General features: G+C 43.0%; 4 protein-coding genes across 5 annotated transcripts; 1 reads left to right on the top strand and 3 right to left on the bottom strand.

Annotated features, from left to right (window-relative positions):
* Positions 1-2: 2 nt before the first annotated feature.
* On the bottom strand, positions 3-8,515 carry LOC4340110 (putative disease resistance RPP13-like protein 3). 2 transcript variants are annotated; one of them, XM_015788579.3, is made up of 6 exons: positions 8,248-8,515; positions 1,907-4,814; positions 1,606-1,812; positions 1,383-1,483; positions 696-994; positions 3-614 (listed from the first exon to the last, which is right to left on the bottom strand). In XM_015788579.3, the coding sequence occupies exons 1-3, from the start codon at positions 8,361-8,363 to the stop codon at positions 1,756-1,758; spliced, it is 3,081 nt and encodes a 1,026-aa protein (XP_015644065.1). In that variant the 5' UTR covers positions 8,364-8,515; the 3' UTR covers positions 3-614; positions 696-994; positions 1,383-1,483; positions 1,606-1,755. The 2 variants fall into 2 exon arrangements, with proteins under 2 accessions (XP_015644065.1, XP_015644063.1); XM_015788577.3 differs by having other exon boundaries at positions 696-952.
* A 1,959-nt stretch (positions 8,516-10,474) lies between these two features.
* Positions 10,475-13,294, bottom strand: LOC4340109 (single-stranded DNA-binding protein WHY1, chloroplastic). Its single transcript, XM_015785850.3, has 6 exons — positions 12,871-13,294; positions 12,674-12,766; positions 12,161-12,255; positions 11,464-11,537; positions 11,288-11,376; positions 10,475-10,938 (listed from the first exon to the last, which is right to left on the bottom strand). Exons 1-6 carry the CDS (start codon positions 13,222-13,224, stop codon positions 10,825-10,827), a joined length of 819 nt encoding a protein of 272 aa, XP_015641336.1. The 5' UTR covers positions 13,225-13,294; the 3' UTR covers positions 10,475-10,824.
* Positions 13,295-16,100: 2,806 nt separating this feature from the next.
* LOC107276031 (AP2-like ethylene-responsive transcription factor At1g16060) lies at positions 16,101-19,200 on the top strand. Its single transcript, XM_015786182.2, has 6 exons — positions 16,101-16,360; positions 16,727-16,809; positions 16,901-16,998; positions 17,155-17,228; positions 17,700-17,750; positions 18,367-19,200. The coding sequence occupies exons 1-6, from the start codon at positions 16,101-16,103 to the stop codon at positions 18,998-19,000; spliced, it is 1,200 nt and encodes a 399-aa protein (XP_015641668.2). The 3' UTR covers positions 19,001-19,200.
* Positions 19,201-22,246: 3,046 nt separating this feature from the next.
* LOC4340108 (anthocyanin 5-aromatic acyltransferase) lies at positions 22,247-23,821 on the bottom strand. Its single transcript, XM_015786181.3, has 2 exons — positions 23,073-23,821; positions 22,247-23,004 (listed from the first exon to the last, which is right to left on the bottom strand). Exons 1-2 carry the CDS (start codon positions 23,799-23,801, stop codon positions 22,276-22,278), a joined length of 1,458 nt encoding a protein of 485 aa, XP_015641667.1. The 5' UTR covers positions 23,802-23,821; the 3' UTR covers positions 22,247-22,275.
* Between the last annotated feature and the right edge of the window lie 2,132 nt (positions 23,822-25,953).

Genomic DNA, 25,953 nt, shown 5'->3' with positions numbered 1-25,953 from the left:
ACTTCAGCACTGTTTTGAGATGAGTTCATTGAAAACAGTAGTACGAATTTGCGACTATGTAAACAAGAATGACACCAAATTTGGAAGTGATGTACATCAGCGCACAAACAACAAGAAATATGTAAATATAAAGAAATAAAAGGAACAAAAAAGGCTAGGCAAAAGGATAGGCTAATTCTCGCGGGATGAATATGCGACTAGGACATGACCCTCTTACTGCTGCTTCTTCAGTTCTGCTGCAGCAGCGGCAGCCACTTCTGCCCAGGATTTGCTCTTATATTGTTGAAAACACTGTTGTTTCTTTCCTTCAAAATAGACTAGGCTATTAGGATGACGATCATTCCCGTTGTCACACCACCATAGGATGAAGAAGGATTGTGAAAACAACGAAGTTGGCCAACTGCAATGAGGATGATCCACCAAAGTTGAAGTGCTTCCGGACAGCAAATTATAATTAGGATGTGATCGATTGTTTCTTCTTGTTGGTCACAGAGGACGCAAACTCGGGTGAGGTAGTCCTCGCTTGCAACAAGAAAAGTACTTGCAATGCTGCACTTGGGGCTGTGCGACTAGCCCTTGAGATGAATACGGGCCCAAATATTTGCGATCACAAGCTGAAAATGATATTGGGAATCGTAAGAACGAAGCATCTGAATGATAACTGCAGATGAGAGCTATTACTGAGAAGAACTGACCTGTTATCAATAAGATCACTTCATTCTTCATAATTCAGAGACAAGCATTGGTCTTCAAGTGTGTCATTAGCTCTCTACTAGCTCAGCAAGGGACTGCGTGCTGCTTCCAGTGTTAATTCAGTGTCCAGATCACTTGCAGCCCATGCAATTGTGCTTGCTTCGGTCTTTCTGCTGACAGCACACAATGGATGGGATGTTCATTCACCTGGAGGTGCCCTACTGAAAGTGCACTTCTCCAGCGCATCGATATCGAGATCCTGGTAATTGAAAATACTCTTGTTTTGAATGCTTTTGCCCTCCTTTCAAAAAAAAAGTCCTGTTTTGAATGCTAGTTTCCCCCGCGAATATATATACATTGAAGAGGCTTATTCACTTTGTTGCATTTTCAACCCTCTGCAATGGTAACTTTTAGCACATTTTTAGCGTTATCAAAGCTTGGTAGTGTTGGATGTGTAACGTCTTTAGTTTAAAGTCTACCAAATATTAGTAAAGTGTTTGAGAGCGAAAACTTCCGAAATTACAAAAATTTGGTAGAGTACAAATGGTAAGGATATATTTCGTTTGTTACCATACTAAAATTAGTAATGCCAAAATTTAATAGGGTTGAAAGTGGCAACAAAGTGAACAAGCCTGAAATAATGAAGGGCCATGAGTGGGCAGAGCCAACAAGCACTTGAATAGTTTTACCTTTGTATTGCTGCTGGCTCTCAGAAAGCAAATCATCAGCAACAGGGTGAGGTTCAGAAACCAATCAGGCTGTGCGCCGTTGTACTCAAACTCCACACAAGCTGGAGAGTACAAAAAGGCATGGTTTTCAGGCACAACAAACAACAATAAGGTATGTGTTTTAGCAAATCGATAACACACAAAAGTGCAGCTATTATCAGGAATCAGGTTGAAACAGGCATACCGGCATGGTGAGAGAAGAGACAGTGACCTAAGCCTTGGGTACACCAGGCAGGGGGAGACAACAAGCAATACAGAACTCGAGCTGGCCACTCGCTAGATTTGATCACCATTGCTGTGATTGTAGTGTTAATCATCACGAAGGAGAGGTTAATCAGCTAGAGACAGCGGGGTCTGCATCTGCAGGCATGATCTCTGTTGATGTGATAGGCTACAAACAAGATAGAGGAATTGTGAGTATAGGAAAAAAAAAAGCTCACACAACAGAGGAGAAAAACAAGTAGCACATCCCATGCAGTACTAACCTGTTGCTGGTCGTCATCATCATCTTCACCTTGGTTGGATTGCGAGCTCTCGCCCACATTCTTCGGGGGTTCATTTGCTTCCACTGGTGTACCTGACCCTTCTTGGGTGTCCCCTAAGTCGTGCTTGGATGGGTCGTTATACAATAGCAGAACAGGACGATTGGGGTTTGCTTTCACCTCTTCTAGCAGCTGGCCAAGCCTTGCCACTTCACAGTTCCAACGGAGTGAAATCTCCTTGAGCTTCGGAAGATGCTTAATCCCAATAATCCCTGATTCCAACCTGCAGTGAGAGATTTCTATTGTTTCCATTTGGGGCGAGGTGCGCTCCTCAAATCTCATCTCTCTTAGGTCCTCTAGAAACCGAATCTCAAGCTTCCTGAGTTTTGGGAATGCTTCTGCTCGGAACAATAGCTTCACCCCAACATAAGCGCCCCACCGAAGCTGCAGGACCATGAGGTTGGGCAGTTCCCCGAGTATCTGTACTGTTTTACCTTCCTTCAGTTTGCTTCCGAATAAGTGAATCTTCACCAGGTGTGTGAACTCCCTAAGCCAGTCAATCTCCTTAATACATCCTTCCAAAGTGAGGTTCTTCAAAAAGGGAGGAGGAGAGGAAATATAATGTAGCCACTCGAGATTTCTCAATGAAGATACGTCGAAAGCATTTATGCGGAGAGATTGAAGGGACGAGAGCTTCTCAATGGCTTCACGAAGCACCTTGCATTTTCGTTGTGTGGCACCATTTATTCGCAACCTTAATTTTTTTAGCTGGCTAAGCTCCCCCAGCTCTTTCACTGCTTTGCTACTAGTTAGCCTGATATCCACATACCCTAGTTCTTGAAGCTGTTTTAAGTTTCCAATTCTCATAGGTACCCTCACACCGCATGTACTAAACCAGCGAGTAGAACAAGCCATGTGTAGCTCAGCAGTTATTTCATGACGCTGGTCTGAATCAGCCAAAGCCATCGTTACAGGAATGCACGATAAAGCAAATAAACATTGTATAGGTTTAGATGGATCAAAGAACTCGTAGTATTCTTTTCTTGTACAACGGAGGATATTGAGACTCCGGAGTTCACATATCTCAGTTGGCAGTGATGTTATGCAAGTATTTGATATGTCCAAAACTCGTAAGCCTTGTAATTTCCCTATAGACCTTGGAATTCTGTAAATTTTTGAATATCCACTGGAGTTAGGAAGATTGTAGTCACACCGAATATTCATATATTTCAAGTGGAGCACCGACCATATATGGTCCATCTCTTTTTGTGTCATTCCAAATCTAACTCCTTGAAAATCCAAGACTCTTAACATCCTTACTTGGGGTGAACATAGCAAAGGTGTTAGTTCTTTATGTCTCTCACCAAACACTGTTAATGACCGGACTTGGTTCAAGTCCATGGCTATCTCTGAGCTATTGCTATTGTAGAAGGCCACATGGTGGATGTTTTCCTCCATCAGACAAGTTTCTTTATCATCTATCCGGCACACAAATTTTTCTTCTCTAGAAATTGATATCATGATATCGCGTATGATATCGTGGACTCGACAGCTCTTGATAGTTCCTTCCATATTCACTCTTGATGGTTGCATCAAACTTCGGTTGATTAAATCATTAAAATATTTTATCGCAACATCCACAATGCTTACCCCATCTCTAGCTCTAATAAAACCTTCTGCAATCCATCTATACACTAGACGTTTCCTTTGGATCTCAAAATCCTCGGGAAAGATGCTTAGATATAGAAAGCATGGCTTAAGATGAGATGGCAAGTACTTGTAACTCAAGGCTAACACCTGCCTCATTACTTCAAAGCTTGGGTTGTTCTCAAGTTCCGATGGAATTTGTGCATATAATCCATCCCACTCTTTGACATCTTTGGCAGCTAGAAGTCCACCAATTGTGATGATAGCTAGTGGTAGACCTCCACATTTCTTTAGTATCTTTTCAAATGTTTCATTCATTCCATCTTTGTTTATGTCACATAAACTTTTGTTGGTTTTTGCCAACAACAATTTGGTAGCATCTTCTCTATGTAATGTTTGAAGGGGGTAGACTAGTGGGCTAGAACTGCCTTCGGCTAGGTCTCTATTTCTTGTTGTTACTACAAGTCGGCTACCTTCCCTATTATTTCCCCATAAAGTAGGTTTGAGGCAATCCCATGCTTTTGTGCTCCATAAGTCATCTAGAACAAGAAAATACCTTTTATTTCTGAGCCATTCCTTTAGGTGATCCGTAAGGTTGTTCTCCTTTATCTTCACCTCTTTATATTTTGTAAAGAGATTATCCAGTGACTCTTTTCCTAGGAGTTGCTTGATCATGTCCTTCAATAAATCCATGACATCGAAAGACTGTGATACAGTGATCCAAGCACGGCATGGGAACATGCTTGTGATATTTGAGCTTTCATAAACCTTCTTTGCAAGAGTAGTCTTGCCAAGACCTCCAGCTCCAACTATCCAAATTGTCTGGACTTCTACATCTTCACTGCCTGATATCATCTTCAGGATCTCCTTTTTGGGCCCATCAAATCCAACAAGCTTAGCTTCATCAACATAGTGAGCAGCTTGGTAGCGAGTCATTTCCATGTTGGTTGAAAAGTCATCCATCTCTCTAGAAGGAGCAGACTTAATAAAATTATACCGCATGTTTCGATTGCTCACTTCTTGGACCCTTAGCTTGAGGCTCCGAATCTGGACAGCAATTCGGTGGCGATGCCGGAGCTTCATCAGCTGCCGTGAGAGGCTTTGGTGCTTCACATGGATTGTAAACTCTTCAAGGCAATCTTCAATGTCATATGCTAGATCCCTCACTTGCTCTGCCCATACTTTAACCAGTTCATCTTTCTCTTTTGTAACCTCGGCGGCCCTTAGGAATGCGTGCATAGTCTTGAGCTCGTCTTTTATGTACCTGGCAGCCATGAGTTCAAAGAATATCTTATTCCAAATCAGCTGCTAATTATTGTAACCACACATGGAGTGCAGTACGAAAAATCTTATGCCAAGTGAAACTGATACTACAAAAGCTTGACGCTCGTGAAAATCTATCTATTATCAGTATTAAAGATAGGTGAAAGATTTTTAGATACGCTAAAAAATCAGATAAATGGCCATAACTTCTAGAAAAACAAATATCTACTCCCTCTGCTTCAGGTTATAAGATGTTTTGACTTTAGTCAAAGTCAAACTGCTTCAATTTTGACCAAGTTTATATAAAAAAATAGTAATATTTTTGAACCAAGATAAATTTATTATAAAAATATATTTAATCATTAATTTGATAAAAACTAATTTGGTAATATAAATATTATTATATTTGTCTATAAACTTAATCAAACTTGAAGCAGTCACTACTACAGAAATGACCATAGGTGCTGGTTCCCAACCGGTTATAGGTGTCGGTTTCCTAACCGACACCTATTGGTCGGCACTAATACTAGCAACCGGCACCTATGAAGAAAATAAAACCGGCACCTTTAGCTTTGCTCGAGCCAAAAAAAAAAAAGGACCAGCTCGGCTCAAATCAAGCCGAGCTCACTGAGCACCGTCACTGTGTCATCGCCCGAGTTGCTCCCAAATCAAATTAAAATCCCCAAATCTCCAAATCATCCACAAATCAGCACCAAAATTCCCAAATCCCCAAATCATCCACAAATTGCCATCAAAATCAATTGACATCACAGTATGAACATACTCCAATCCATAAATCTACCAAAACATCTAAAAAAATCATCCACAAATCTACCAAAACATCTAAAATAAATCTACAAGAAACGAGGGAGGAGAGCCCACTTCATGCTCCACCATCGGCTTTGTCGCCGGCGAGCCCCACTTTTGCCGCCGCCCGCCGCCTCCCCTCCCGCCAGATTCGGCGGAGGGGAGGGTGCCGCCTCCGCTGTCGCGCGCCGCTCGTCGTCGAGGTGCGCCGCCGCCGCCGCGCGCGACACAGAGAGGCGAGAAGCAAGAGAGAGGGGCGAGAGAGAACGAGAGAAGACGAGGCGATAAGGTTCTCATATAGGATAAGGCTAATGGTTGGCCTTGGTCGGCTTGGCTTGGCTCGACTCGGTAGCTTGGATAGGTGCCCCCCGCAAAAAAAAAAGCTTGGATAGGTGCCGTTTTTTTTAAAAAAAAACCGACACCTATAATTTATTATTGGTGTAGTATAGGTGTCAGGTGTCAGTTTTTCTTTAGAAAACTGGCACCTATATTATATTAAAAGGTGTCGGGTTTTCTAAAGAAAAACCGATACCTATACTATAGGTGCCGGTTCTTCTTTAGAACCGACACCTATAGTTGCTTATGGTTTTATGTGTTTTCAGCCCACGGAAAAGGGAAAAGCATTATAGGTGCCGATTTTAGTTGTTCCGGCACCTATAGTGCCGATCTTTATGAGCTTTTTTGTACTAGTGAGTTTTACTTTGACCAAAGTTAAAATATCTTATAACCTGAAATAGAGGGAGTAGCATTTAATTATAGGGAGTGTCTAGATGTCAGGTAATCTAGTGGTTCTTAATGCCCCTCCATTTTTTCCTTATAAAAGGTTAAACCATATATTTGAACATACAAAATTACAACTTTACAAGAAATAAACTAAATTACATGAAATTTTTTTTTTCAAACTTAAGATAAAAATAAAGTAAATCCATATATAAACAACAAAATTGTAGTAAAAAAAGAAGTAAAATTGCACATTGCTTACGCTTAGACTTAGGAATATTCAATTTAGGTAACTGAAATTTATAAATCTTCAGGAAGCTAAAAGCCTAAAATCTAGCAATACCCTTAATTGTATATAGTATCATTTAATTAGGCGGTAAATCTAACTGGAGAGGCCTCTCCAATTAGTCTTAACCAGAGACACCCACGTGCTAGTACTTTAGAAGTTTTGGTTGCTATTAATCCATTGAGCAAGTAGGGGAAATATTCATATCATCTATGCTTCAAATAAAATTTTCTCTTAAATTACTCATCCGATTTACAAATTACACCGTTGTGTTCGTAATAATTAAATCTTTACAACAAGATCTCACATGATTATATTTTGATGAAAAATCACAAATTACTTTTATGATATGTCTAAATTACTTTTAGATTTCACTAGGTTACTTCTTAGACATATAAAAGTAAATTCAGTAAAGCCTAAAAGTAATTTACATATATTATAGAAGTAACTTATAACAAAAAGAAAGTAACTTTAATTAATGCCTTTTTTCATTGAACAAATTATCATATTATATATATATATATATATATATATATATATATATATATATATATATATATATATATATATATATATATATATATATATATATATATATATATATATATATATATATATATAAAATCTAAAAGTAACTTTTAAATAAATAAATAAATATTTATTTATTTATTTATTTATTTATTTATTTATTTGTTTAAAAGTTACTTTTAGATTGGATTAAAATACTTCCTATATATTCATAATACTCTGAGGTGATTACTTTTATTATTTTTTAAGTTAATTCCATAATTTGTGTTGATTAATTTAATTTTTAGATAGAGTCATTTTTTTATCTCTACAACGGATTTACTTCAAATGGTATGCCAAAGTTACCTTCGTTTTGTTCTAAGTTACTTCTATAATATATGTAAATTACTTTTAGGCTTTACTGAATTTACTTTTATATATCTAAGAAGTAACTTAGTGAAATTTAAAAGTAATTTAGACATATCATAAAAGTAATTTGTGATTTTTCATCAAAATATAATCATGTGATATTTTGTTGTAAAGATTTAATTGTTACGAACACAACGGTATAATTGGATCGTAGATCGGATGAGTAGTTTAAGAAAAAATTGTATTAGTATAGATGGATGGTGCCTCTTATAGATGGAGTGGTAACCCGCTATCACTAGCAGTGTAGTTACGTCCTTAATTAGGTATAGTTTCATTATTATCGATCCCTTGGACTGCCTGCTTCCTAAGTTCCTATCGTATGAAGCAGGGGAATCTACTTTAGACTGATTTAGCACAATAGATGCATGGAGGCACTGCTGCACGCACTTCATATTGCCTTGCAACCTTAGATCGAGCAAATATAATGGTAGATTGGACCAAGAGAGATACATTATAACACATAGGTGAGATAAAAAAGGGATAATAGAAAAAAAAACATAGATAACGTTATAGCTAACTTATTATATATTTTAGCTCTAATATAATTAATTTGCTCTTTTTGATATGTTTGTAGCAACTAGTTAACTGACTCTACTTTATTAGCTGTGTGTTGCAAGCAGTCTATAGCAAACAATTCAGATCCACATTGATGGACGGAGGTAGTAGTAGAGATGAGTGTGTGTACCAGATGTCGTTTTGTACACCGATCAGCATGCTCATCTCCTGGCGAGCGGCGGAAGAAGCCGCCGCGATGGCACCGCCGAGCAGTGACCTCGCCATGCTCACCACCGTATCCCCCATCGCTGGATTCGTCTGGCGCCACTCGCTCACTGCGCACAAAAGAATTAGCCTGACGATCCTGACGAGTGGATCGGAGAGAGGACTAGCTAGTTCGATCTGCCAGCGCTTTCTGTGGTAAGAAATGCTTAACTAGGGCTTGCAGTGAGCAACACGAAGAAGCCGGGTGGCCTGGTGGGGAGTGATATTAGGTGGTGTTTACATCCAGGGACTTAACTTAAGTCCCTGTCTTTAGACACTAATTTAGAGTATTAAATATAGACTACTTACAAAACTAATTACATAAATAAAAGCTAATTCACGAGACAAATTTTTTAAGCCTAATTAATCTATAATTAGAGAATGTTTACTGTAGCATCACATAGGCTAATCATGGATTAATTAGGCTCATTAGATTCGTCTCGCAAATTAGTCCAAGATTATGGATGAGTTTTATTAATAGTCTACGTTTAATATTTATAATTAATTTTCAAACATCCGATGTGATAGGGACTTAAAAGTTTTAGTTCCATCTAAACAGGGCCTTATAATAGAGTTGGTGTCACTTTACACTAAAGTTTTAGTTCCATCTAATCAGCGCCTTATAATAGAGTTGGTGTCACTTTACACTTGGGGGAATATATTCGTTCGTACTGTATGTGATAGCTTTCACATGACAGGTTTACTGCTAGTGTCCCCTCCACTATAACATGTCGTGTCCGACTGCATTTGTCCATTTCTCACAAGAATATGAGTGGGCCTTAGGCCAGTAGCAGTGCCAGGCACGCTACCGTGCCTTCAGCCCAATCCAGCAAGGATTTCGGCCCTAAATTCATCTCTAGGTCACACATCCCACAGTGCTAGTGACCTCTCTCGTGACCTTCCTTCTTTTACGTGGGACCACAATGCAGGGCCCACAATGCAGCGGACCAAGAGTTCCCAGCCCAAGAAATTAATTCTCGCAACTACCCTTCTCTCGAACTCTCCACATTGCTCCCGTTCTCCTCATCCCGGTCGCGAGCTCGCCGAGAAGCACTCCGCCTCAGCCACCGGCGGCCGGCGCCGGCTCTCCTCCCTTCGCCGCCGGTGCCGGCTCTGCTTCTCCGACAGCCGCGGTTGCCGGCTCGCGCAAGTTCTGAACCCCATCGCCCACGAGATGGTGCTCAAGATCACCGGCTTCGGTGGCTGCGGCGGCGGCAGCGGGGGCCGGCGTACTCGCGTCGGCGACGGAGGGAGGAGGCGGCGCTGGCCGCCGGTGGGGTTCAGTTTCTGCTCGAGGGCGGCAGCAGCTTCAGTCCGCCGCCATGCGGAGGCAGGGAGGGGTCGGCGTGGCCTGGGGCGTGGCGGCGGCGGCGGATCTCCCGACAACTACACCTCTTGCACACGGCGGCGGCGGATCTCGGCGTGCGTGGCGGCAGAGCTCGGCGTCGACCTGACCAAGGTGGCGGCCGGGACGAGGGCGCGCTCCTCCTCAGCGTTCTTGGCGGCGGCTCAAGAACAGGCGGCGTGGTTGACGCCGCCGCCTCGCCTCGGCGTTCTGTGTTCTTGATTTTTCTTGTGTGATTTTGTGTGACTTGATTTTCTTTTGTGATTTTGTTGGTAGCTGCTCCGGCGCCGTTCCAATCGATGCCGAGGCCGCCATGGATTTGGTCCTCATGGCGGCGAGGCTGATGCCGGCGCGGGAGAAAGGACTCGGTGGTGGGAGGATGAATTGCAGGCGTGGGAAGGGATTTTTCCATGGGCGAATCTGGAATTTCTACGAGTGCTGCGTGCGCGAGGTCACGGGCGGCCAAGCACCGACGCCCACAGCGCTCGCTCCTCGCGTTTTTTTGGCGGCGCGTGGATTCGACCGAGCAAGGTTGCGCGTTGCTCTGCTTGGGGACGAGCGACCAAGTTTGGTCCCGGTTCCACACGACACGTCGGACAAAATCCTCCGTGGCGCCCCCGTAGCACCGGTCCATGGTGGAGCACTGCTAGAATAGAATCTTGTCTCTTTTTCCCCGGTCAATAAAGGAACGGCGGCTGAATTATATTAACACAAAAAGCAACGAAGGCAAGCACTTTCATCCCTAAATGAAAACAGAGCCCCGGAGCAAAGCTGAAAGTTGGGGGGCGGGAGTGGATAAGGTGTTCACTAGTAACCAAACTGCACGAACGTTCGTTAATTAGGGCTTCTGCAATTCCTCCCATCTTTGTCCATCAGACCTGATTGGGTCACAATGTCATTGCCCCCAAAATGCCAGATCCTAGCAGTTGTCTACCATATCAAGACCTCCAAATCTAGACAGCAGAGAAACATTTTACATAAAACGGCTTCCACCCACCTGCTCTAAGAAGAAATGTAACAAAGGCAAGAAATGAAAGTTCATTCGCTAACTAACTAGATCAGAGATTGCCCGTCCAAATTGTGGACCAAGTACTTTCTAACAAAGCCACCAAGAACTATCCTTTGGACAGTTGCCATCTCCCTTCAGACACCCTTTGGTCACCTCCGCCATTCATATTCAGGCCCGGATTGTGGCCTAGTGTACGCCCGTGAATCTTCAGGTTTTATAGAATTTGTAAATGTGCTCCAGCCCATAAGATGTGGTATGATATACTGCAGGTGCAAAAAGTGTAACTGGGCATTAGTTTCAAGCATGGATATGACTTCTGTATGTTATTTACGTAAATAAAAAGAAAAGCATTCATTTCTTAACAATGGTTCAAAGCATGAATATGGTTTTAAGCATATATCTCAGTATTCAGGACACATCTACTCTACATGATGTAAGAACCATATAAAAATATCTTCATGGATATATATCGTGTCATATGTTCATATGTTAATATATGTAGAATAGATAGAAGTAAACGCAAGTGAACATTGATTTATAAGAACCAATGGCAATTCATGCATTCTCTTCTCTGTTAGAACAATAAATAATATAGCAGGGTATGTTACATACATTGAAAGTCGATACAATCACAGCAAATTCTCCTTTGGTTATAGGGATGTAAATATTCTCATCGATGTTCAGGAGACGGTTTTGAACACCTGAAGGCAGCAAATTATCACCGGATCAAGTAATGAACAAAGATTCGGATGTAAAGAATTTGTAATGGTGAGATGGAGACTACATACTGAGATTGAAAAAGCGACTGTTGCCATCTGGTGTTGGCTCAACTTTTAGAACCTTCCGCACTTTACCTTCATCACTATGTTTGAAGATGGAACAACAAAAAGGATAAACAAATTATTTATCGATGCACAAAACCGAAAAAAGAATGCACAGGTAGTAAATAATGAAAGAAACTAAAATACATAGAACTTCAAGATTGGAAGATTGTGAATATGCTTGCAGTCGGAGATACTGTAATAACAATAAGATTAAATTAACTAACAACATTTTCAGTAACTGCCCACAAGAGAAACACTTGACAAATAGATAAAATAGCAGTTCAAACGAAGCAAGCCTTTTGCAACTAATAATCTTCATAAAGAAGATGCAATGCCTTTCTCTTTCCCCATTGCCATTCTACATTTCTACTTTAACATAAGATAAAGGTGAATGAAGTTGCTAAGAAACAGTGATAAACACTCAAAACTATGTTGTGTCATGCTATTTCATTAGTTCCTTTTATATTTTGACAACTAATATCATATGGCAGTCAGTGCAAAATGATATGCTGGATGAATAACTTAATGTGACACATTTTTCATGAGGCATTGGAAAACATGTGCATATTGCCCACACACTTCTCTCAATTAAATAATCAACCATGGAAGATATGTCAGGAAACAAAGGAGCTAGCAATCAGATATGTTAAGCAGTACTGACCTCCTCCCCTTGAAAGGGTCATGGAAGAACTCGCAAGAATCAGTTGGACCTAGAGTAAGCAAGCTACCCATCTCCCACACAGATAATGAGAACACCTGTATTACATTGCATAAAACAAGTTCATGTAAGCAACATCGAATGCATGTCTCCAGTCACCAGGCCTATTTTACAATTACAGAAGCATACAACCTTTGGGCTTCAGTAAAAGGATAGAGCAAGCTATACTTGATGTTAGTGTTAACATGCAAACAAGCAACTACACAATCAGCTCAAAACGGCAGCAATGGTCAACAGCTTCTACACAAGTTTACAACACTCGATAAACTTCCAGTAACATGTACTGTACTTACAATGAAAGCAAATTAACACATCAGAAGTTCAGAACCTCAGGCCCCTCCAGCTGGTAAAATCCAGCCTCTCAGAAATATCGATTTCTCTTGAATTTTTCACACTTGGCACCACAGATTAAAAAAGTTCTTAAAATGAATCAACTAGAGAGATATCCCGAATTACCTGCTTGCGAGTCCAATCATACTGACGAGTCGCCACAGCGGGCGCGAACTGTAGCAGCACGAATCCCTCCTTCACAACCTTGTAAGCCCCAGACTGCAAAGTTCGAACACGCGCACAAACGAAACACCCATTAGATTTATCAAAAAATCCACCTCGCAATCGCGCAACTCGCATGCAGCGGCGCCGCCTCTACCTACATCGAGCGGCACGAACTGCGGCGGCCTGGGGTCGAGCGACATCGCCGCCTTGCCCTTGTAGATGCTGTACGTAGAGAACACCCTCCCATTCTGCTGCCCACCTTGCGCCGCAGGAGGCGAGTACGCCGGGCCCCCGTACCCGTCGCGCGGCGGCGGAGGCGGCGGGGCACGGGGGTCGAAGTAGTCGGAGTGGCGCTGGGAGGCCACGGGGCAGACGGAAGAAACCCTCCTGCTGGACAGCGCCGGGGCTAGCGTCAGTGCAGCCGCCGGCCTGTGGCTAGGCAGGAGGTGCGGCAGCGGCGGCGGCGGCGGCGAGGGGAGCGAGAGGAAGAGCGGCGGCGACGGTGGCGGCATTTCGTCGAACAGGTTGTGGTGTGGTGGGGGAGCGGGTTTGGATTGGGGAGGAGCAGAGTAGAGTGGAGGTATCGGAGAAATGGAAAGGGATATTGCCATATCGGCTAACAGATGGGCCGGCCAGGCCCACTCTATCGTACGGACGTCAAATCGGCCCACTAGTGTAACGGATTCTGGCCCATATATGTTGGGCCTGGACGGAATTGCCACTTACTTGAGGCCCATGTGTGTTGGGCCCAAATGGGATTGGGCGGGATTATTCGATCTGGGCCGTTGAAACGAGATCCGACGGAGCCGTGAAGCCCATAAGGCCATAATCTATTTAGGGATTTAAACTCCGAACTCCGGCGAGGTCATCTTCTCCGACTCCGGCCGCCTTTCGCCGCCATCCTCCGTCTCCCAGAGGCTCGATCTGACTCCGGAGAATACGCAGAGGCGTACATTGTGCCTTTTTTGGGGGGCAAGGTTACTGTATCCTGTTTTTCTCAGCAACTTCAAGCAATCTGGAACGAGAATTGTTCATATCCTGAATTCCTGATCGCTTGAGCAGTCAGTCAACCTTTCATCTAATCCTATCTTGTTCAGTGCAAGACTAGAAGCCACAAATACACCCTTGAGAATATGCCACAAATCGTATCTGAATTATGGTATTCATCCAGTAGTCGTTAAGTTGGGCTGTTTTTTCCTTCCAAATTGTTTATGAGCATGAACTCCAATTAGAGGACATCAAGATTAAGAAAACAACTTAATATAAAACAGCAGTCAAGATTCGCGCAACGAGTGTCCGGCTGCAGGAAGGAAGGAAGCCCAGCGACCAAACCAAGGTCACCATGATAGATAGGTGATGAACCTTTCTTTGTCATCTCTCGCTGTGCCTCTGCCGACCTTCAGAAAACCAGTTTGGGACGCCTTCTGAATTTGACACCACCCAGAAAAAATGCAGGTTGCTTTCTTCTTGCTGAATAGAGTTGCATGATGATTATTTAATTTTGTTGTGGAATACACATCGTAATGAGCAATAATTAACAGTAGATACCTAGTTGCTATGCTAGCTAATCAGTGTGTTCATTACCAGATGGCTTACATCTTTATCCAGCTCAATGAGTTCTCTTTCAAGTTTGACTACATGCCAAGACATAGTACAAATTATAAAAGTTGGAGAATGTTCCCTTCCGTTGTCCTTTTTAACGGAATGGTATATATGTTGTCGTTTTCATGGCACTATAATCTATCGCCTGCCATACGAAATTTATTTCTGGAAAAAATATTTTCCTTCGGTTTTGATTTAAAAAAATGTGTGTATCAGTGTGTATCCATGTGTAACTAGTTTTTTGTCTGACAGTCTGAAAACTAATCAACAGTGAAGTATTATTGCTGGTTCTATGGGGGGCATGCATGTTTGGATGCAATACGGAAATTTCACTCGTTTTTATTAACAATTGTATTCCCCGCTGCAAAATTTCTGTAAAACCCCTGCACGATTGTGTCAAGAAAACAAATTAAGAAACCTCTGCACTACCGTCCTACACGAACACTACTCAGAAAGAGTTGTTCACAGGCCCTGAAAATGTCCGGAAGATGCTCTGAAAGTTGCTGTGAAAACAGATAGCAATTCAAGAAGTACAAATGTAGTACAGTGTTTAGACAAATGGTAAGTCAATAAGAATATGCAACTGTGCCTAGATCTTATCATGGCCTTGACAAGGATGGTATATTTTGCGATAGGGTAATCATACAAGTCCCTGTCTATTATACAGCTTGCAATTTCTGATCCTGCATGAGATGTTGCTCCTGTGGCACAATGCATGGATAAGTTAATACAGATTTGTGTTTTCTGTCAGTTAACTTTTTAGCAGCTTGCAATTCTGATCCTGAATGAGATGTTGCTCCAGTGACACAATGCATGGATAATTTAATACAGATTTGTGTTTTCTGTCAGTTACAACTTTTTAGAACACAAATAGAGGGTTTCAATATTTCAGGCGCAAGGCTAATCATTCTAGAACTGGTTATTTCAGTTTCATTTGCACTGCCCAAACAGAATTTTGCACGAAATATGGGATATTCTGTTAGTACTTATTGGTAATTTGATATGCAAATATTTATTGCTAATTTGAAATACAGGTACTTATTGCACATTTGAACTAAGCTTATAGCTTCCAAGTCCATATATAGGTTTAAATCAACATTTTATTAGCTAGCTGGCAGTGGCGGATCCACCATGGGGCTCCGGGGTCTTTGAGGCCCCACTACCAACGTTGTAACCATGGGAGCCCCATGAAGTCACCATTAAAATTTTTTGTCATACATCCATTAGAAGAGAGGCTGTAGTTTTGTATAGTTTATTTAGCCCCTCCTAGATCCGCCCCTGCTAGCTGGAGGCTCACCCAATCTTGGTCTGTTGGTCAACTGTCAAGGCATCAAGTTCATCAGCTCATCAGTTTTATTGTTCTATAGTGAAATAAATTCCTCGGCTAACTAATTCTGTATTTTTCCACATGAAACAACTGACTTGTTGCATATATATATCCAGAGAAATGGTGATTAATTAAATTTTTTTTTCTACCAAACAACGCAGAATTTCTTGGCTGTATAAGCTGTCAAAACCCTGCAAAAGACAATGCACTTAGCACCGAGAACATCGACAACCTTGTGTCATTATCAGAGGATAGATGGAAACAAGGACGAACACCAATGCTGCCATCTGTTGCTACTCAGTATTCAGTACTCACAGCTGCATATAAGCATCCACACGCACGTAGGGGCAACCTGATCACGCTTTGCTTCCAACGAAAACTACTGTAAGCTCTTACAGCTCGGTGAAAACTCTGTCATCGTGTAAAAAAAGAGAAATTCATTTGTACAGTTTGATGGCGATGGAGACGTACGGTTTGGTGAAGGATGAGCTGCTTCACGGCATCGGAGGAGGGCAGGGGCGCCTGTACTGCGAGGTTAAGCCGACAGCAGCGCCGGCGGTGATCACAGCTGCCGGTGGCGGCGCTAAGAGCGTGAAGAGAAGGAAGAGAGAGCCATCGGCGGCGGCGATGTCGGCTGTGACAGTGGCCGGCAATGGCAAAGAGGCCGGCGGTAGCAATGCGGCTAACAAGAGAAGCTCAAGGTTTAGGGGTGTGAGCAGGTACAGTAACTGAAACTCTGAAAGTAACTGAAAAAAAAAATCAGCACTTGATAGTCTCTGTGTCCTGACTGTATATGTCGTTCTTCACTATCATAAATGTTTTGATGTTTATTTGATGTTTAGATAAGTTTCACTTGATACAGCAACTGAATCTTGTCCTAAAACGTCAAATACTTTTTAACGAAGTTAGTACACCTTTTGCACTCAAAGATTATTCACTATTGTGTTACACAGATTAGCTTGTAGTAGGACAAAAAAAAACAAAAATCAGATTTGATTTGCATGCATATACTATATGTATGTTGATCTGAATATCTGTGATCATGTTTACTGTTGAGTAATATATATATTTTGCCATAAGAGCAGGCACCGTTGGACAGGCAGATTTGAGGCACACCTGTGGGACAAAGGGACATGGAACCCAACGCAGAAGAAGAAAGGGAAACAAGGTTATGATCACTGAATATACATATATATGCTTGTTGCAAACTTGACCAGAATTCTGAATATTTGGCTTGTACTACATATAAATTCATGCAGTTTATCTCGGGGCGTACAACGAGGAAGATGCGGCAGCGAGAGCTTACGATCTGGCGGCGCTCAAGTACTGGGGACCTACCACCTACACAAACTTCCCTGTATGTACAAAAATCTTATGCTCATCTGTTCAGATTTTAGCTGTACTAGTAGTGATTTTGATGATTATTCCAAATTTCCAATCAATGTGTTGTGTTATGCAAAGGGACAAAGAAAATGATCGGTGATTCTGTTGTTATTATGCCTGGATGCAACAGGTCGCTGACTATGAAAAAGAGCTGAAACTGATGCAGGGTGTATCCAAGGAGGAGTACCTAGCCTCAATAAGAAGGTGAGCATGTACCTGCACCTGGCTAACTTGTTATTGCAGGAATGCCATCCTTTTCAATTTTTTCAAAAGATCACACTAGTTTCTGAGTTGTATGTCTCTCAAAAAAATTATTAGTCCCTCCCAAAAAAAAAATATTTCCTTCAATCATAAATATTTGACGCTGAAGAACAAGATTTGGTTAACTTTTAAAAGTTTGACAATTAACGGTTTCTCGAATTATTAACTTAAAAATAAAAATAGTATGGGTAGATTTACCTTAAATATAATACTATAAACTTATTAGATTTTATAAACTTTTTAATATAAAATTGATGATCCGAGTTTTAAAATTTTGACTGAATCTTAATAGTAAAAATAAAATATTTGAATTTAGTAAAAAAAAATATTAAATATTTGTGAACTGAACGAGTAAGTTGTATCGCTGCAGTTTTTTAGTAATTCCATTGTATAATTGCCTCCGCATGTATGCAGGAAGAGCAATGGCTTCTCTCGTGGAGTTTCCAAGTACAGAGGCGTTGCACGGTAAGTGCAACTTTTTTTTTTTTGTGCTTTGGAAGATTCTGTTTAGAGGTGTTTAAGATTACGAGGATTTAGAGAACCTGAAAAATCAAATTTTTCAGAATCTTGACGAAAACTATGTTGTTTGAAAAGTTTTTAATTTTGGAGTCAGAAGCTCTATAAATACTTTATCCGTTCATAATATAAATCGTTTTTGACTGTTATAAAGTCAAATCTTTTAAAAGTTTAATCAAGCTTATAGATAAATATAACAATAATAGCACTCAATTAGTTTTATTAGATATAACATTGAATATATTTTGATATTTTTTTATTTTATGTTAAAAACATTACTATATTTTTTATGAATTCCATCAAAATTAAAAAAGCTTAATGTAGAAAAAATGAAAATAACTTGTACTCCCTCCATTTCACAATGTAAGTCATTTTAGTATTTTTCACATTTATATTGATGTTAATGAATCTAGACATATTGATGTTAATAAATCTAGACATTAATATTAATATGGATGTAGAAAAAGCTACTTAGAATAAGTTATATTGTAAAACGGAGGAAGTATTATGAAAACGGATGGAGGTGGTAAGTCATAACCGACACTTCGCATGCATCGATGAGCAGGCACCACCACAACGGCAGGTGGGAGGCCCGGATCGGCAGGGTGTTCGGCAACAAGTACCTCTACCTGGGCACCTACTCCACCCAGGAGGAGGCCGCCCGCGCCTACGACATCGCCGCCATCGAGTACCGCGGCATCAACGCCGTCACCAACTTCGATCTCAGCACCTACATCCGCTGGCTCAAGCCCCCCTCCTCCTCCTCCGCCGCCGGCACGCCCCACCACCACGGCGGTGGCATGGTCGTCGGCGCCGACCGCGTGCTCGCCCCGGCGCAGAGCTACCCGATCAGCGCCGCCGCCGACGACGACGTGGCCGGCTGCTGGCGGCCGTTGCCGTCGCCGTCGTCGTCGACGACCACGGCGCTCAGCCTGCTGCTCCGGTCGTCGATGTTCCAGGAGCTCGTGGCGCGGCAGCCCGTCGTGGAAGGCGACGACGGACAGTTGGCGGTGGTGTCGGGCGACGACGCCGACGCCGACGCCGACTCCGACGTGAAGGAGCCGCCGCCGGAGAGCGAGTACGGCGAAGTGTTCGCCAGCGACGAGGCGGCGGCGGCGGCGGCGTACGGGTGCTCCATGTACGAGCTGGACGACAGCTTCGCCCTCATCGATGACTCGGTGTGGAACTGCTTGATCTGACCGATCGAACGTGTGAAAAAAAAATAACAAGCATGCATTAATCAGCCATGAGTATAGGGCGCGCGCCATGGCTATGATGAAAACTTAAGCTTCTTCGATCGAAGTGAAGGGGAAGATCATGAAGAAAGCTAAAGTAGAGATAGTCATGGGGCCATGATGACTACATAGTGAACTGAAGTATGGAATGTAAGTTGAACAGATTTATGATGTACTCCCTCTCCTATAAAAAAACAACCTAGCATTTGATATTGACACATCCTAATACTAAGAATCTAGACAGTTTTTATGTTCAAATTTATAGTAGTAAGATGTATCAACATACTAGGTTAAGCTTTATTAGGACAGAGAGTAGAGGAGTGTGATAATGCAGAGAGTTGATGTGTGATGCAAGCGGGCTAACTCATGAGCCTGTTTATAGACAAAACTAGTGGGTGACTCGCGGGTTACCTACTAATTTAACCTATAAATAGGTTTATGAGTTGATCCACTCGCATTCTTATATACGGCGAGTCAAGCCACAACACGAAAACTCGCGGGTTACCACTTATTTGATTTATAAGTGGATTCGTGGGTTGGCCCGCTTACATCCCTAACTGTAGCCCAAAAATAAGCAGTGAGAGCTTCCGGAATTTTCGGTTGGATGGTGCAGAAACATGGGAGAGGAGATCCTTCTTGTTACGAAATATTATCTCCCAGATATATGAGATCATTTCTTGTGGATTAATTCAAACCGGAATAGAGATAAGGTTTATCTCATCTTAAGATACCACATATATAGAGGGTGTCATGGTTATAGATACCACATACCTAATAGTAGTTGACTAAATCTCGGCAGGACCCACCACATACCATGTCCTATACGGAAACTGACTTCAGATATGGAGGGAGTTCCGGATAAGGAAAGACAACCAGAGTTCTACATGGAAACGACAAGGACTACTCGGATTATATCCATATTGGTTTCCCTAGTTCTACTTGGACAAGGGGACACCTATGGTTATAAATACAAGCCCCCCTAGGAAGACAGGGGACAGACACTCACCATGAAGAGACAATCAACACCCAACGGGATCAGTGCCCAACGGGAGAATCAACATACACAGAGGATCAACACCCAACACAATCAACATAGAAGCCTACATACGCCAAGACACGCCGCTGGATATCGACTTCAGGGATAGGCATGGCTATTCCCCTACAGTATCTCCGGATACCGTCAGGAGATACGAAAGCGCTATCTCTGATCTCGTCGGGCACGGATTCGAGGAGGAAGACTACCCTGTTGTTGACTACGAGTCAGACCTTCAGACCGACATGTCGACAACAGTTAGATAGGCTACCCACATATTGTACTGGTGTGATAATGGTGAATAAGAGCAATAGAGCAATACCGGCTTCGGCCAACAGGATGTAGGGTTATTACCTGACAACTCAGGGGCCCGAACCTGTATAAAAATCCATGTCTCCATCTCTTTTACCTCAGTCTCGCGTATATCCTAGCACCGACGATCCCCATCCTGTCCAAATACCGTAGTCGTGACATCAAACGTCGACAGAGGGTAGGGTGAGACATCTAAAGTTGTTTGTACTCGAGATCAGATCTTATATCTATGTACATTGTCTATTTTCGTGATGTTCTTAAGGGCAAAGGAAAGGACACAGAATTTTTGCTTCTTCTCACGTCTCTACTGCTGCGAGAGGGATAGAAAACGGATCCGATGATCCGCTAATAGATGTGTTGGTTTACAACTCTTATCAACAAAGATAGAGCAGTCCGGAGATCACCTGGACCATCCCCTACAATCGCAGCTGAAAACAAGGGTGCAATTTAAGTGGGACGGGGAGTGCCGAGTGATAAAAATGTGTGAAATTAAATGGCAAAATAATGTGCATGGTAATAACAAAAAGGAACACAGAACAAACATATTATCAAATTATATTCAATGTTAGATTTAATAAAATTAATTTTATATTTTGATGTTGTTAAATTTTCCTATAAATTGTATTAAACTTATCAAAGTTTAACTTAAAAAAATCAAACCACTTACTATGTACTTTTTTCGTCTCAAAATAAATCAATCTCATACTGTAGCACGACACATTTTAGTATAACCAATACAAAATATACTCTTTGTTTAATACATAAACGGAAAGAGGGAGGGAGTATTGGATAGTTGGATACCGGCCCCACAACAAAGAAAAGAAGACTCGACTGACAGCCAAACAAGTTGCCGTCTTAAGGTAGTGTTTGGTTTGGGAATCAAGTGGGATGGGTTAGACATATCCCAGTTTTTTGGAATGAGATGGTTCCAGTTGTGTGTTTGGTTTATGGTATGGGATGGTTATAGTTTTTGGTTTATGGTATGGGATGGTTATAGTTTTTTTGTTTGGTAGAAGGGACCGTTAGGGCCGTCTGCTCGTGAGAATGGGGACAGAGGAGCTCGTCGGCGCGAGCGGAGGAGAGGCGGAGGTGGGTCGCGAACGAGCGGCGGCGGTCGGTCGCGGAGGCGAGGCGCAGGCGAGCGGCGGCCAGTCCCGGAGGCGAGGCTAGGCGCGGACGAGCGGCGGCGGTCGGTCGCGGACGAGGCAGCGGCCGGTCGTGGAGGCGGAGGTCGGATGCAGATGGAGGCGGCGGCGGCCAATCGCGGAGGCGGAGGTCGGACACGGACGGAGGCGGTGGCGGTCGCGGAGGCGGAGGCGGAGGTCGGACGCGGATGAGGCGGCGGCGGTCGCGGAGGTGGAGGGAGCAGGTAGAGGAGGACGGAGCGGCGCCGGGGGAGGAAGCAGGCGGAGGAGGGACTGTCGGCGGTCGTGGACGAGCGGCGGCTGGTCCCGGAGCTGAGGCGAGGCGTGAATGAGCGGCGGCGGTTGGTCGCAGACGAGGCGGCGGCCGGTCGCGGAGGCGAAGGTTGCGGATGTGGCGGCGGCGGTCGCGCGGAGGTGGAGGGAGCAGGCGGAGGAGGACGGAGCGGCGCCGGGGGAGGGAGCAGCCGGAGGAGGGACGGGCGGCCGTGGCGGAGCCGAGTGGGAGGCTGCGGCCGGGAGCTGACGTCGTTCTCTCAGTCGAAGTGGGATGGATTGGTCCGGCCGATTTTGGCGGACCGTTTCATCCCGGATAATATTCCTCTATAGGGACTATCCCATCCCACTTACCTCTCAACCAAACATCCCTAAAAGTGGGTTCATCTCATCCCATCCCATCCTTGTAACCAAACACTACCTAAGTGTCCAATTCAAGGCCAGTACTAGTCTCCATTCCGCACAGTTTGCACTGATCAATGATGGCGGGACCGCGACACTGTTGAGTTTGGACACGCCACCACCTGCCGCCGGAAGTTGTCCGCGAACGCGTCCATGAGCGCGCGCCCGAGCACCACCGACACCTGCACGCCGCCGTCCGCCGCGCCGCCGAGCATCGCCACCAGCTCGTTGCCGTACACGGTGACCAGCTCGACGCGGCTCGGCGCGCCCCACCCGAAGTCCGTCTCGTACGCCATGAACCGGTGCGACGACCCCGCCGCCGTGAGCCTCCCCCTGGGGATCGCGGCAAGACGCTCGGCCCAGCGCTCCGCGCCGCCCACCGGGTCCTCCAGCTCCAGCTCGTCCCGGATCGCCGCCTGGATCGCCGCGGCGGCGCGCGCGAGCCCGGCTAGTCCGTCGTCGTCGAGCAGCTCGCCGGCGCTGGCCCTGGCGATTGCTATGGCGATGCAGTTGCCGAAGTAGCCCTCGTCGGCCGGCGGGCGCAGCCGGCGCCGGCAGTCCGCGCTCACCATGAAGTAGACGTCGTCGGCGGCCGCGTCCAGGGCGCCGCACTTGGCGCGCACGATGGACGTCCACGCCAGGGAGGAGATGGTCACGTAGGTGGACAGCCGGTTGTGCAGCAGCTCGCCGCCGGTTTCGCTCTCCGATATGCGCTGCTTCAGCGACTGGATCTCGCCGGCGCTGAGCAAGAAGGTTCTCCTCCTCTGCTGCGCCATGTCAGCCGGCTTCGAGCGTGGCGTCACCTGAACCATTGGAATATTACCTGAACAAATAAGCCTCAAAAGATGATCTGTTTTGAATTTTTAATTACCATTGGAAGCGCGGGTGACATCTTGTGCAAGATCGTGTGGGCGAGCTCATGGCTATCGGCCGTTGGATGCCGAATCCTCGAGCGGTCAAACGTCGGCGGCACGAGACCCTGGCCGGCCGGAGAGCCTCCCCGCGCCGCCGCGGCCCACGCCTTGATGAACTGCCACACCGACTGCCCGTCGGCGACCCCATGGTGAATGGCCACACCAACGGCCACCGCGCCGCCGCCGCCGCCGGCGTGGTCATCTCTAGGCCTAGTGACCTGCACGGCAAGAAGAGGCGCCGGGAGCATGCTCACCTCGAGCTCCGGCACGAGCTGCAAGAACGCCTCGGTGTGGTGCTCGTCGTCGCTGGCGAGGCGGCGCATGTCGTCGACGCTGCCGGAGTACTCGGCCTCGACGAACTTGACGCCGGGGGAGACGGCATCCGGAGAGTAGTCGATGACGACGTCGCCGGGCTCGGGGAGGTAGGCCAGCTTCCCGGCGAGGGGCAGGAAGATGGCGAGCACGGCGGCGAGGGAGGACTGCAGAGAGCGGTCAACGGATTCGAAAGGCGGGAGGCTGCCGCCGTCGTAGAAGAAGAGCCGCTGGATCGCTGCCTTGGAGACCTGGAGGTTGTCCAAGAAGGAGAGCTCAACGACGTGCGGCGGCGGCGGCGGCCATGCGCCTCCGGCGGCCACCTCGTCGGGGAGGACATGGGAGACGGCGAGGACTCGCACTAGGGAGCTCATGCTGCTGCTGTCTGCCACGCGAGGACGAACCGAGACTCCGAGAGCTAACAAAGCAGAGTACGTTACGACAAGTGTGTGCGCAAATCCATGTTAGATTTGTACTCTTAAGGGAAACACTTTTAATCGCTTATGAGAAATTCCACCAATTTACCATTACATGTCAACTAAATGGGTATAAAAAAATTTATAAAATTTTATAAGATAGTTTCGTATGTAATATTTCACGTCACAAATATGATCATAAAAACAATAAATCAAACTCTAATTAGTATAATTAGTATATGTATATATTTATAGTTAAATTTATTATTTTTTTACAGCTTCATCGTGTTGATGACGACGTGATACAAACCAATACAAGGGCAAATCAGATAACTAACATGCAGAATGGGTTCGTTCAATGGATGCATCCGCAGTGACAGCAGTGTAGCACTTCATTCCCTCACTGCTACTGCTTATTACCGGAGGTGGATTCTCAGCTGTAATCTCTCTTTTTTTATGCATGTCGCCCAAAAATATTATCATTTTTTTAAAAAATAAGATGTATCAGCGTGTTATACATCAGTACATAAACATACAAATTTAAATTCAATGTATACAACTAGAAACAAAAAACAACAAATTTCACTGCAAATAGTACATATTGTAACATTCAAAAAAAAATATTTGTATAGATTGCATTTAAATTTGCATGTTTGTTAAATGATATACATTAATCTATCACATTATTTTTTAAAAAATATGACTATTTCAGTGACATAAAAAATAAAAAGATATCTTCGAAAACTCTTTTAATTAATCAATACGTCTACCTATATTGCATATGAACTAAATAGTTATAATTTTTTTAAGGTTAGTTTTCCCTCCATCCTAAAATATAACCAATGTTAGCTATAAATTTGAATATACATTTATCTAAATTCGTTAAATGATATTTTGTTTTGAGACAAACATGTACTACCGCCGTCCCAAAAAGGTTTTATTATTGTACTGTTTATCTGCAAGTTTGACCATTCATCTTATTTTTAAAAAAATATTACGACTAGTATTTTTGTTTTTATTAATGATAAAACATAAATAGTACTAAATTTTTTTATTTTTTTATAAATTTTTTAAATAAGACGGACTGTCAAACGTTGGATACGGAAATCCATAACTGCATTGAAAATGAGACGGATTCAGAAAGAAATAGCAAACTAATAGTCTTATAGTCCACTCTCTCATAGTCTTCACGCTAATAGTGGGGGCTCGAGACCTCGCCGCCCTATGCTGGATCCGCCCCTAACGGAGGTAATATATATCTATACTTATTTAAACGATATTAGTAGTGACGAGTGAATCTGCCACGCCACCCCATCATTCCTTTTATAGTTTTTACAAATTAACCATTTATGGAATAGTCCAATATTTATTTCAAACAAGTGAATATCATATATTTAAATAAGAAAACAAGTAATACTAACATATTTGATAAAAATATATATTTTATATTTAATATTATATATATATATATATATATATATATATATATATATATATATATATATATATATATATATATATATATATATATATATATATATATATATATATATATATATATATATATATATATATATATATATATATATATATATATATATATATATATATATATATATATATATATATATATATATATATATATATATATATATATATATATATATATATATATATATATATATATATATATATATTTGCCAATTACAAACAAAATTTGAGGTGAAGAATTCTACGGAACTCTTGATTGAGTAGTAATTTATATCATGCGTGCTATAAAAGTTAGTCGATAAAACAAGTAATACTAACATATTTGATAAAAATATATATTTTATCTTTAATATTATTATATATATATATATAGGACACTCATATGGGGCACCATGGTGCCCGGGCACCATGGTATCTAATGCACAAAATCACTCAAATTTTTCAAAATTTTCAAATTGTGAGTATATACCTAGTTATAATAATTTGATTCATACCTATACTTATCAACAAAACAACTCAAATTTAACTTTATTTCACAATCCATGATTACATACCTAACTAATTATATGTATGGATGCTATATACCTAGAATCAAAATCTAACAAAAACAAGTTCAAAT

This window comes from Oryza sativa, chromosome 6 (genome assembly GCF_034140825.1).
Source record: "Oryza sativa Japonica Group chromosome 6, ASM3414082v1".
Classification (NCBI taxonomy): Eukaryota; Viridiplantae; Streptophyta; class Magnoliopsida; order Poales; family Poaceae; genus Oryza; species Oryza sativa.
This window is presented reverse-complemented; position numbering and strand designations above follow the sequence as displayed.